At 46.1% G+C, this 13,573-nt stretch overlaps 1 protein-coding gene and 1 long non-coding RNA gene across 2 annotated transcripts in view; both read right to left on the bottom strand.

The window, feature by feature from the left end:
- Positions 1 to 210: 210 nt before the first annotated feature.
- On the bottom strand, positions 211 to 3,324 carry LOC307209255. Its single transcript, XR_013835481.1, has 2 exons — positions 314 to 3,324; positions 211 to 272 (listed from the first exon to the last, which is right to left on the bottom strand). It is a non-coding gene; the product is annotated as an uncharacterized lncRNA (long non-coding RNA).
- A 2,667-nt stretch (positions 3,325 to 5,991) lies between these two features.
- Positions 5,992 to 13,573, bottom strand: part of LOC307208513 (uncharacterized protein) — a 90,493-nt gene continuing 82,911 nt past the window's right edge. The window contains exons 2-3 of the mRNA XM_079963153.1: positions 9,614 to 9,800; positions 5,992 to 7,744 (exon numbers count right to left, since the gene is read on the bottom strand). Coding sequence (XP_079819279.1) covers positions 6,021 to 7,744; positions 9,614 to 9,713 — 1,824 coding nt within the window. The 5' untranslated portion in view covers positions 9,714 to 9,800 and the 3' untranslated portion in view covers positions 5,992 to 6,020. The remainder of the gene's footprint in view (positions 7,745 to 9,613; positions 9,801 to 13,573) is intronic.

The raw sequence follows: 13,573 nt of genomic DNA, 5'->3' as shown, positions 1-13,573 counted from the left end.
TATTGCTGATCGCCGCCTTCTTTTAAGGATGCCGTGCTGAATATTGAACCATGAAGGTTTGGTGGGGTAGAGGAACATACCTCTAGGTCAGTGATGGCCAAACTTGGCCCTCCAGATGTTTTGGGACTACAATTCCCATCATCCCTGACCACTGGTCCTGTTAGCGAGGGATGATAATAATAATAATAATAATAATAATAATAATAATAATAATAATAATAATATCTTTATTGTCATTGCCCCCTCTCGGGGACAACGAAATTACTTGGCTGCTCCATCCACCCAGGTAGGGCACTCCACTCAAAATCAGAACAACTATAAAAACACTAATTAAAACAATACAGTATAATACACCAAGGAAGATTAGATGACTTTCAAAGTCCAGGTTTCCCATTCAGGGCCGAGATCGCTCTGGAGAAGAAGCTGTTCTTGAGACGGCTCGTTCTTGTCTTCATCGCCCTGTATCTCCGTCCCGACGGCAGGAGCTCGAAGAGACAGTGACCAGGATGCGATGGATCTTTTGCTATGTCCAGTGCCTTCCTATGGCACCTTGTGGCATAAATCTGCTCTAAGGTGGAGAGTGGGCAGCCAACAATGCTCTCTGCTGCCTTCACAACTCTGCACAACCCCATCCTGTCCTGGGTAGTACAGCTTCCGTACCACACACATAAGACATAAGTGAGCACGCTCTCAATGGCACAGTGATAGAAGGCAAGCAGCAGTTTCTGTGGAAGATGGTTTTTCCTTAGGATTCTCAAAAAGTACAGTCTCTGCTGCGCCTGATGGGAGTTGTAGTCCCAAAACAGCTGGAGGGCCAAGTTTGGCCATCACTGCTCTAGGTGGATAGCTTGCAGTCAAAGTTTTTTTTAATCAATACATCTATCACATGCACCTGATCCAGGATTGGTGTCCAGGATTGGCATTATTGGACACAAAGCCTTGCAATAAGTCCCACTGCCAGCCCTCAGCTCCCTCCCTGCTGAGAACCTCCTGGTCATCTTCACGTCATCTTCAAACATGCCAGGCACATTCAAAATTTAGGAGATGGCTGCGGGTTTTAGTGCAGAAATAAGGACCGGAGGGCCGATAGAGAGAGAAATGATTATACATAAAATGTGTGCATGGTTTGGAGAGAATGTCAGGAAACAGTATACCAGGCCAGGAGATCCCCCCGCCTGTTGTTTGTTCAGTAAAGGAGCAGAGCAGCGGAACATGGGATTCCAAAAAGACACAGCAGGCCGGAAAAACTATTAGTACAAGTTTACTGTTTTCTTACCGTTCAGTACCAGATCCCTGGCATGGCAAATCTTGGCTTGTGCAGAGCAGAATCCAGTTTCTGCGTAAAAATACACCACACAAATGCAAAAATGTAAAATGAACAGAAGAGTAGAGTGAAAGAATGAGAGAGAAAATGCTCCCGGCGGACAATTGATACAGCTTATCCTGGGAGTGAATGGCCTTGGACAGAGATAACACAAGTCAGTGCACAAAACAACATCTGTCTCTGCCTTCTAAAAGATCGGAGAACTTTTGAACACCAGAATGTACCAGAAGGCTTCTGTTAGTTTCTATACATCACCATTCCCTGGCAAAAAAAGGCAGAGAGAACTTCTTTCTTTCCTTCTCGTAATACTAAAGCCCAGTGTGTTCATCCATTGAAGCCGAATGTCGGAAGAGTCCAGAGAGATTAATAATAATAATAATAATAATAATAATAATAATAATATATTACTTATTCCCCACCCATTTGGCCGGGCCTCCCCAGCTACTCTGGGTGGCTTCTAACAGGATATTTAAAACATAAAAGATCAAACATTAAAAATTTCCCTAAACAGGGCTGCCTTCAGAGGAAGGAAATAACTTATATTTGCTCCCACAATATTGCATTGCAGGGGGCTACTGGATGATCCTCGGGGTCCCTTTGGACTGTATGATTCTGATTCTATGATTGTAAGATGTAGGGATGGCTGGCAAACATGGATGGCTTTAAAAGAAGATTCGACAAATTCATGGAGGATAAGTCTGTACCTATCAATGCCTGTGTTCTCTACTGTCTGAGTCCATACAGTATATACTCCCAAATACCAATTCCTGGGAATCACATGTGGGGAGTCCTGCTGCGCTCACATCCTGCTTTCCAGATGTAGCCAGTTGGCAACTGTGAAAACAGGATGCTGGTCTCTCCAACCTTAAACTTAATCCAGCAGGGTTTATACTGACATGGAAGTAAACCTTGCAGAGCAAATTAAGGCTTTTGCCCTCTCTTGCCACCTTTCATCCTGTCCACAATGGGGGGCGGGGGCGGGGGGAGGATCAGAATCCACCTCTCCCTAACCCATTCATCCTGTCTTCAGCCATAGCAGATGTGCATGGATGCCATGTTGGCACCTGCCTGTCTCAAGAGACAATGGAGTGTGCCTCTGGGGGTGAAGTTAAAACTGCTGTGATAGTGACCTCCATGGGGTAGTGTGTCTGGAAGTCCTGGGCTGCCCAGACGACAAGGTCTCCCATCTCAGCCTCACTGATGTGGTCCAAAGGAAAGGAAAGCAAGACGTTTGGAACCAGCTTGGCTGCAGGAGTTGCCAGAAAGACATGTTTCCGAGCACAATTCAAAGTGTTGGTGCTGACCTTTAAAGCCCTAAACGGCCTCGGTCCAGTATACCTGAAGGAGCGTCTCCACCTCCATTGTTCAGCCCGGACACTAAGGTCCAGCGCTGAGGGCCTTCTGGCTGTTCCCTCGCTGCAAGAAGTCAAGTTACAGGGAACCAGGCAGAGGGCCTTCTCAGTAGTGGCACCTGCCCTGTGGAACGCCCTCCCACCAGATGTCAATGAGAAAAATAACTACCAAACTTTTAGAAGACATCTGAAGGCAGCCCTGTTTAGGGAAGCTTTTAATGTTTAATAGGTTATTGTATTTTAGTGTTCTGTTGGAAGCTGCCCAGAGTGGCTGGGGAAACCCAGCCTGATGGGCGAGGTATAAATAATAAATTATTATTATTATTACAAGGTGCCATCTAACCGTCTTAGGGACTCTGCTCTGGATTTGTGTAGGGTTTACTCCTGAGCCCTTTCTTCTCCCCAAGATAACCTGCATGGCAGTAAAAGTTAACATTTCCAGGGGGTGAGAGATCTGAAGGATGGGTTTGGTGGAAGTGGAATGAGCATCATTTGAACCTTTCTGGAGAGATTTGAAGAGTTTTATTAGTTAATATATATAGTTTCCAGCAATGCCCCTCCCACCCCAGTAACACAGCTTCAGAAGGGGTAGATTCTGCTGCTGCTGTTGTGAACATCTGAATACGGTGGTACCTCGGGTTACATACGCTTCAGGTTACAGACTCCACTAACCCAGAAATAGTACCTCGGGTTGAGAACTTTGCTTCAGGATGAGAACAGAAATCATGCAGCGGCAGCAGGAGGCCCCGTTAGCTAAAGTGGTGCTTCAGGTTAAGAACAGACCTCCAGAACGAATTAAGTACTTAACCCGAGGTACCACTGTAATAGGATCAGGTGTATCCCCATCTCTTTCTTTTTCTTCTGGGCTGCTACCTGTGTGGTGTTTCATGGCAGGGCTGCAATCACTACCAAGTAGCCTTGGGCCTCTCCTTTCCTAAACGTTTCTCCTTTCCTAAACATTTCCTGAAAAGCCTTCAGCATTGACTGAATCTTCCAGCCTTGCTCTGCTACCAGAACGAAATCTGAAGGTTGCAGTCCCATACTCACTTGCCTTGGAGTAAACCCGCTGGGGTGCTTTCTGAGTAAATAGGTATAGAAAGGGTAGAGGAGCCTTTTTTTGTCGAGGAACAGTAGCAATGACTACCATCGTAGATCTCCTGCTCTGGAGGGTAAGACCTGAACCAATGTATTCAAATTACAGGAAAGATATTCTGACAAAACATCAGGAAGAACTTTCTGACGGTAAGAGCTGTTTTGACAGTACAACGGTGTCCTTCGGGAAGTGATGGACTTTCCTTCCTGGGAGGTTTATAAGCAGAGGTTGGATGGCCATCTGTCATAATAATAAAGATTTTTTAAAGTGTTGATTGTCATCTGTCTTGGATGTTTTAGTTGAAATTCCTGCATTGCAGGGAGTTGGACTAGATGACCCCCGGGTTCCCCTCCAACTTACAATTAATTGATTCTAACTTTAGGTAAGGGATGCGGGTGGCGCTGAGGGTTAAACCAAAGAGAATAGGACTTGCCGATCAGAAGGTCGGCGGTTTGAATCCCCGCGACGGGGTGAGCTCCCGTTGCTCGGTCCCTGCTCCTGCCCACCTAGCAGTTTGAAAGTACCTCAAAGTGCAAGTAGATAAATAGGTACCGCTCTGGTGGGAAGGTAAACGGCGTTTCTGTGCGCTGCTCTGGTTCGCCAGAAACGGCTTAGTCATGCTGGCCACGGGTGCCGCTAGGGGCGCCTTGGAATACCATCTCTCCGTCTCACACGAGGTAATTTAGGGGCTGATTATGGGAGTATATCAGCCTCCCGTTTTCTTCCCAAGGGATGGGAAGATGCTGCCTCGCCCGTGGTTGCCCATAAATCACCCCCAAGTTCAAAAGAAGTAGGGGGTGGGGGCACTGGACGGAAAGCCCTCAAGTGAGTTCTGGATCTCACGAAAGCTTCTTCCAACAGCGAAACTAGCTGCATTGCTTAAGATAAAATAATTGGAGGAAGTAAATGCACATGTTTCAAGCGAAGTAAAGGATGTATTATCTGCTAATTAAATCTACCACTGAGAAGACAAGAGTGATGGGACGGAATGAACAGAAGATTACATCAAAGAATTACACCTATGCCGTTATGTTGAAATGGAACGGAAAGGGGGGGGCTTTCTTTCTTTTTCAATATGATTTACCTGACAACCCCTCCCCTAGAAGAACTGTCACATGATTGATAGCAAGTGAGATTGGAAATAAACTGTGTGGAAATAAAAATATTAACTAAAGGCTTTGTTTTGTGGAAGATTTGGAAAGAACGAAAGGCTTTCCTGTGGCGCAGTTATTATTGGGATCCACCATTATGAGACAGACTTTGTTGCGAGATTTACAGTCATAGCGGGAGGCGAGACACTGTTTTGCTATCATTTTTGGATTGTATATCTGAATGGACAAAAACTCCCCTGGAAAGACTGATTTATGGTGCAACTGGTCTGGGAAAATTAAGGAGCAGACGCTTATACTGTATTTCATTGGAACTGACGAAAATGGCACCAGCCGCTTGAACAGGACTTTTGGATCAGCGTGAGAATTACGGGAGAGCATTACAAAAGTTCACACAGAAAAATACATAATGCTTGCTTCAACTCGCCTGTGGAAACAACTTGGATGTTATTAAGAAGAAAAACGATAACAACAAGGAGATGGGAAGATGGGACTTGTGAATATCAAAGCAGCAGAAATATGAGATGATTAGACCCTTACTGAACTCGAAGCATGGGTACCCCCCAACAAAAATTTAAAATTCGGCTAAATATTTGGAGTTTAAATTCTATAGCTTAAATTCTCTTGATGCTTGTTTTTTTGAGAAGGGCCTCTTACGGTCACAAAGCAATGATTTTCAGTGCAGCTCCATAACACTGATTGCGCCCTCACACTGCCCCTTTTTGTGTGGGGATTTGGATCCAGAAAAGGAGCAGAGAAAAGGGTAAGCAGAATCCCACCCACCCGCTGTGCCACCCTTAGGTGTGCTCAGCCTTCACCTGCTTCATGACTCCACCTTGCATGAGAAGGCAGGATGGAGCTGCAGGAAACAGGAAGTGGTCCTTCAACCAGCCAGGACATCTCACCATCACAGACAGATCCAGTCTCCTGCTGTGGAGTCAAGAGTGGCCCTGGGATGGCAGAGAGAGGAGGGGAAGGGGCCAGGGACAGAAGGAATGGCAGGGCTTCAGATGCTCCCTTGGACCCCTCCCCTGACACCAAGGGGAGCTCCTCTTCTGGGGCTGAAAGCATTGGGGTGGTTTGATTTTATCAGTATTGCAAGGAAGCATAGAAGGAAAGGTAAAGAACACCTATACGGTTTATTAAAGTATCTGTGATTTTCCCCCTGTGTGAGTTCGTTGATGTCTTCTAAATGCTCCATAGTGACTGTAGCTCTTTCCACATTCAATACATTGAAATGGTTTCTCCCCTGTGTGAGTTCGTTGGTGTCTTCTAAGTGATCCACTATCACTGAAGCTCTTTCCACATTCAATACATTTAAATGGTTTTTCCCCTGTGTGAGTTTGTTGGTGTATTCTAAGTGCTCCACTTTGACTGAAGCTCTTTCCACAATCCACACATTTTAATGGTTTCTCCCCTGTATGAGTTTGTTGGTGTATTCTAAGTGATCCACTTGTATTGAAGCTCTTTCCACATTCAATACATTGAAATGGTTTCTCCCCTGTGTGAGTTCGTTGGTGTCTTCTAAGTGATCCACTATCACTGAAGCTCTTTCCACATTCAATACATTTAAATGGTTTTTCCCCTGTGTGAGTTCGTTGGTGTATTCTAAGTGCTCCACTTATGCTAAAACTCTTTCCACATTCAATACATCTAAATGGTTTCTCCCCTGTGTGAGTTCGTTGGTGTATTCTAAGTGCTCCATTTTCACGGCAGCTCTTTCCACATTCAATACATTGAAACGGTTTCTCCCCTGTGTGAGTTTGTTGGTGTCTTCTAAGTGATCCACTATCACTGAAGCTCTTTCCACATTCAATACATTTAAATGGTTTTTCCCCTGTGTGAGTTTGTTGGTGTATTCTAAGTTTCCCACTTGTACTGAAGCTCTTTCCACATTCAACACATATAAATGGTTTCTCCCCTGTATGAGTTTGTTGGTGTATTCTAAGTGTATCATTTCGAGTGAAGCTCTTTCCACATTCAATACATCTAAATGGTTTCTCCCCCGTGTGAGTTTGTTGGTGTATTCTAAGTGCTCTGCTTATGCTAAAACTCTTTCCACATTCAATGCATCTAAATGGTTTCTCCCCTGTGTGAGTTCGTTGGTGTACTCTAAGTGTTTGACTTTCATTGAAGCTCTTTTCACATTCAATGCATTTAAATGGTTTCTCCCCTGTGTGAGTTCGTTGGTGTATTCTAAGTTTCCCACTTGTACTGAAGCTCTTTCCACATTCAATACATTCAAATGGTTTCTCCCCTGTGTGAGTTCGTTGGTGTATTCTAAGTTTCCCACTTGTACTGAAGCTCTTTCCACATTCAATACATTCAAATGGTTTCTCCCCTGTGTGAGTTCGTTGGTGTATTCTAAGTTTCCCACTTGTACTGAAGCTCTTTCCACATTCAACACATTTAAATGGTTTCTCCCCTGTGTGAGTTCGTTGGTGTACTCTAAGTGTTTGACTTTCATTGAAGCTCTTTTCACATTCAATGCATTTAAATGGTTTCTCCCCTGTGTGAGTTCGTTGGTGTACTCTAAGTGATCCACTTGTACTGAAGCTCTTTCCACATTCAATACACTGAAATGGTTTCTCCCCTGTGTGAGTTCGTTGGTGTCTTCTAAGTGATCCACTTGTACTGAAGCCCTTTCCACATTCAACACATATAAATGGTTTCTCCCCTGTGTGAGTTCGTTGGTGTATTCTAAGTTTTCCACTTTCACTGAAGCTCTTTCCACATGCCGTACATTCAAATAGTTTCTCTCCTTTGTGAGTTTTTTGTTGTATCCTCAATTTCTTTGTTTCCCCCCATAAATTCACATGTGGCTTCATAGAATTCTGACTTTCATCTTCCTCACCTGTTTGGGAGTCTGGGAGGAAAGAGAATCCTGTTAGACTTTCAAGAAAGACAAAAAGGGAACTGAACACATGTCAATCCCAATTTGTACCTTCTCTCATTGTAACACCTTCATTCTCCAATATCCTCTCGAGGTTCCAAATTTTACAAAAGCTGATGAGATAGTGGCAAGAGCAACACATGATCACTTCATTCACACTTAATAAAGCACCATCGTTTTATAATACAGATCTAATACAGAACTGGCTTATTAGACACATCTCTATTTCTCTTTCTGAAGTGAAGAAATGATCTCAGGCTCAAGTAACAGTATTTCCCTTGTGAAATAAATAAAACTTAAGTGCTACATGTAACTGTAAAAATATTGCAATATATTGGAAGCTAAGAAGAGCCTGCTGGATCAGGCAAAGGCCCACCTAGTCCAGCATCCTCTTCTCACAGAGGCCAACCAGATGCCTGTGGGAAACCGGCAAGCAGGACTGGAGCACAAGAGTCTTCCCTGCCTTCGTGTGCTTTCCAGAAACTAGTATTAAGAAGCGTTATTGCCTAGACCGCGAGGGCAGAGCAGAGACATCAGTCTTATCCTTTTCTTCAAGCTATCCATGTTGCTGTCCGTCACTCTCTCCTGTAGGATGGATTCCATAGATGAACTATGCTTCTGTTTATTCATCTTTTGCAGCCCTTAAAGGCAGATAAATGTATTATGGCCTAAGCTTTTGTGGGCTGCAGTCTGACAAAGTGGACTCTTGACCAGGAAAGCTGGTGCCACTATAAACCTCTGTGTCTCTTTGTTGGCTTTGTGTACTTATTTTGAAATTTGCACCAAGGTTGTACCACAGTATCTCCATGGAAGCTTAGGGATGGACAAAATTACAGGGTGTCAGCTCTGTGAATCTCAAGCCTCTCGTGCCTCCGCTGACAGAGCCTGAGAGCGCAAGAGATGGGATTCGGTTGGAATGTGAAGCATGGGAGGAGCAGCCAAGCTGCAGCAGGAGCAAAGAACAAAGAGCAGGAAAAGGGGGTGCCAACAGGGGGGGGCACAGACTGTTATCTCCAGTTTGAGCTCTGACACAGAGCCCCCGAAATAGCCTGTCCAAAAAATCGTAGGCTCGAGAGAATCTGCGAGAAGAGGGGAAAAGAAAGTGAAAGTGGGGGCTTATTTGCTGGAGGACTCGGCAACTGCAAGCTGGGATGAACAGGCTGAAGACTGAGCTCCACAGTGATTTATGAGTTTGAGATAATTACTACTGGAGTTGTCTCGCGTCTGTGCGGGAGAACCAAGCCATTACACAGGGGTGCTATAAATTATTATCCCACTCCCTCCCTCTCACAAACAACTCCAGTCTCTAAAATTTACACAACTTGCTTATAATACCAGACACTCTTGGACTTTATATGCCCAATCCTAAGTGTAGAGCCTCCAGCCACAGGAATTGTGTATCATGATAACGGGTCCTTTGTCCCTTAAGCCCACCAAACTGGGGAGGTGCATGCATTTATTGTGTTTTGATGCTGGTGGAATGTATCATTCTGACCCTGTCTATAAAAAATAAGAGTAATAGAAACAATTTAAATACATTAATTATAATTATGGGAAGCATTTCCATTCCCCTTCACCCATTTTTCAGGATTGGTGTGCAACATCATTATCATCAATTATTCCTGCCATGGAAATAACACCTAAGGTTTCAAAGCCTGGAGGAAGAAAATCTGCCCCCACTTGAAAAGGATTCAAGAAACAAAGAGCTGCTCCGGAGAAGGCCTCACCCGTTCCTTCTTCCTGTCAGGAACTTCCTTCCATTTGTCTCCTCTCCATCTTTTCCTCTTTCTCCCTCCACCATCCATCTATCCCTGTCCCCATCTCCTCTCCCCTGGAACTCACCAGATTTCTCCAAGGGTCCTGGGAGGGAATGCTCAGAGGTTGTGGGGAGGGATGCGGGAGACAGCCTGACCAGGTCACCCATCCATCTTCCTCCTTCCATCCTGGCCAGGGTTGCAGGTTCAGTCTCAGCTAGGTTTGCAGGTTCAGCTTCCTGAGGAGCGCAGAATCCAGAGCAAGTTGCAGCTTCCTGGGAGGGAGGGAAGAAGAAGAAGCCAAGGGAGTCTGAGAGCCCCTGCAGGGATTCTCCTGCCCAAGACATTCTGCTGTCCCTGGAGAAGCCCCAATTGGGCACCCCCTTCCCAAGAGCCTCCACCCATTTTCAAACACTTTTGGCAATTCCTTTCACCTGCCTGTCCCGCCTCCCTTCCTAAGGCTGGCATGGTATGCACATTAGTGGCCTGAGAGTAAATCCCTTGGAACTTAAGAGTTAATCTGCAAAGGACTGCTCTGAATACATGGGTGGCCCTTGCATGGAGAAGAAGGAAGCCCCTTGCTTGCATCTGGACCCCCTGGGAGAGGCGGGGGATCCGCCCACTGCTCCCTCTTCCCTCGCTGCCTCCTCCTCTGCCCTCCTGGCCTGCAAACACCCTTTGCTCTTGTTCCTCAGAGGAGAGAGGCAGAAAGAGCCTTCAAACCCATGCCTTTCCTCCTCTGCAGCCCAATGAGAGGGGAAGGAGCTGCAGTGCATGGTTCACTGCAGATACACACATGGTAAACACTGGGATTGTGAATGAACACATCCTCCGCCTTCCATGCGGTGGGAGTGGGGTGGGTTAAAAGCGGTGAGGAGACCCCCCCTCCAGTCCTTTTGGGAAACAGGACCTTTGGCCAGGAGTAAACAACTTACATGGCAAGTTCACAAGAGAAGCACTTTGGAGCACTGCTTGCTCATACTGTGGGTGTTCTGTGTGTGTTTGGACCTAGAGGACAACATACACGTTTACACCACGTGATTTCTTAAAGAGGGCACTTCTTTAAAACCTATTTTTACTGCTATTCTTTCCAATTCTATACTGCCCTTCCTCCAAAGATCACAGGGCAGCTTACAACAGAAAAACACAGAGATGCATAGCAGAGTAGGAAATAAAAACGACAACCCTCCCCCCCCCAATGCAGTTGTGAAGTCCATAGATTGTTTAATGAGCCAAACGCCTGGGAGAAGAGCAATGCTTTCACTTGGTGCCTAAGGGGTCTGCGTAAAAGGCGGATCTACACGGATCCTCATGGATCCTCCACTTTTTAAAAAATAATTCCAACGAATGCAATGTCAAATCACACCTAGAAGGCACGCCTCCAAACTGGACTATAAAAAACGTGGATCCAACACTTTGCCGCGCTGCAGCCCCACAAAAACATGGATCCGAGGCACGGATCCTCATGAATTCATATGATTTTTATATTGAAACAAAATAAAAACACCATGCTACTGTAGACCACATCTTAGTCTGTAGGAGGAGCCAAAAAAATCACGCATCCACTGTTTCGTGGTGCCGCAACGGCGCAAAAACATGGTTAAAAAACACGGATCCTCATGAATCCTAATGATTTTTGCACTAGATCAGCCCAAACTCACTGTCAAATTACACATCATGTCCAGGGGCACAGCATCCACCACAGAAATCACAGGTCCATGGCTTCCTGGCCATACCATGGCCCAAAAACGTGGTTTTCAAGAACGGATCCTCGTGGATCCTCACGCTTTTTGCATTGGGCAAACCCAAACTCACCGTCAAATCACACATCATGTCCGAGGGCACAGCCTGCACCACAAAAATCACGGATCCACGGCTTCCTGGCCATACCGTGGCCCAAAAACATGGTTTTGAAGCACGGATCCTCATGGATCCTCATGCTTTTTGCATTGGGCCAACCGAAACTCACCGTCAAATCACACATAATGTCCGGAGGCACAGCTTACACCACAAAAAACTCGGATTCATGCCTTCCTGGCCACTCCATGGCCCAAAAACGTGGTTTCGAAGCACGGATCCTCATGGATCCTCACGATTTTTGCATTGAGCCAACCCAAACTCACTGTCAAATCACACATCATGTCCGAGGGCACAGCCTGCACCACAAAAATCACGGATCCACGGCTTCCTGGCCATACCGTGGCCCAAAAACGTGGTTTTCAATCACGGATCCTCATGGATCCTCACACTTTTTGCACTAGATCAGCCCAAAGTCATCCGTCAAATCACACATGATTTCCAGGGGCACAGCTTACACCACACAAAACTCGGATCCACGGCTTCCTGGTCATACCACTGCCCAAAAATGTGGTTTTGAAGCACGGATCCTCATGGATCCTTATGCTTTTCGCATTGGGCCAACCTAAACTCACTGTCAAATCACATATCATTGCCAGGGGCACAGCATCCACCACAAAAATCACGGATCCACGGCTTCCTGGCCATACGGTGGCCCAAAAACGTGGTTTTGAAGCACGGATCCTCGTGGATCCTCACACTTTTTGCATTGGGCCAACCCAAACTCACTGTCAAATCACATATCATGTCCAGGGGCACATCCTGTACCACACAAAACTAGGATCCACGGCTTCCTGGTCATACCACAGCCCAAAAACGTGGTTCTGAAGCACGGATCCTCATGGATCCTCACACTTTTTGCACTAGATCAGCCCAAAGTCACCGTCAAATCACACATCATTCCCAGGGGCACAGCTTACACCACAAAAAACTTGGATCCACGGCTTCCTGGCCACTCCATGGCCCGAAAACGTGGTTTCGAAGCACGGATCCTCATGGATCCTCACGCTTTTTGCATTGGGCCAACCCAAACTCACTGTCAAATCACACATCATGTCCAGGGGCACAGCCTGCACCACAAAAGACTAGGATCCACGGTTATCTGGCAACGCCATGGCCCAAAAACGTGGTTTTGAAGGTTGGTTCCTCACGGATCCTAATGATTTTTTCATTGGGCCAACCAAAACTCACCATCAAATCACATATCATAACGAGGGGCACAGCCTACACCACAAAAAACTCGGATCCATGGTTATCTGGCAACGCCATGGCCCAAAAACGTGGTTCCGAAGCACGGATCCTCATGGATCCTCATTATTTTTGCACAAGATCAGCCCAAAGTCACCATCAGATCAAACATCATGTCCAGGGGCACAGCCTGCACCACACAAAACTAGGATCCACAGCTTCCTGGTCATACCACAGCCCAAAAACGTGGTTTTGAAGCACGGATCCTCATGGATCCTCATGGATCCTCACACTTTTCTCATTGGGCCAACCAAAACACACCGTTAAATCACACATCATGGCCAGGGGCACAGCATCCACCACAAAAATCACGGATCCACGGCTTCCTGGCCATACGGTGGCCCAAAAACGTGGTTTTGAAGCACGGGTGCTCATGGATCCTCACGCTTTTTGCATTGGGCCAACCCAAACTCACCGTCAAATCACACATCATGGCCAGGGGCACAGCCTGCACCACAAAAATCACGGATCCATGGCTTCCTGGCGACGCCGTGGACCAAAAACGTGGTTTTGAAGCACGGATCCTCACACCTTTTGCACTGGGCCACCCCTAAAGCACTGTCAAATCACACTTCATGCCATGGGGCACAGCCTGCACTGCCAAAAATTCGGATCCACGGTGTAGCTGTTGGAGGTGGAGGGCAGAGAAGGTGCTAGTCCTTACCTCCCTCCTCCCAGCCCCATGATCCGTTGCCCAATGGGCTGAATTTCAGGGCTTTTGCATGTAAAGGGCAAGCTTGTTCTTTACTTGTTTATATCTTTAAACTTGGGAACAGATATTTGGCTCCATGACCAAAATGACCAAAAGGGTCAGCTTCTAGAGGACTGGAAAGATTATGATTGTACTTCCCCTACCCTCAGCCCTAAACCCGTTGAGTATTTTTTGTTATGAGACTGAGTGTTTGGGGCTGATGCTGTAGCATTCTTGTCTGGGGGCTTGATG

The sequence above is a fragment of the Podarcis cretensis genome, assembly GCF_951804945.1.
Source record: "Podarcis cretensis genome assembly, chromosome: 2".
In the NCBI taxonomy this organism is placed as follows: Eukaryota; Metazoa; Chordata; class Lepidosauria; order Squamata; family Lacertidae; genus Podarcis; species Podarcis cretensis.
The sequence above is the reverse complement of the archived record's forward strand: the minus strand, read 5'-3'. Positions and strand labels throughout refer to the sequence as shown.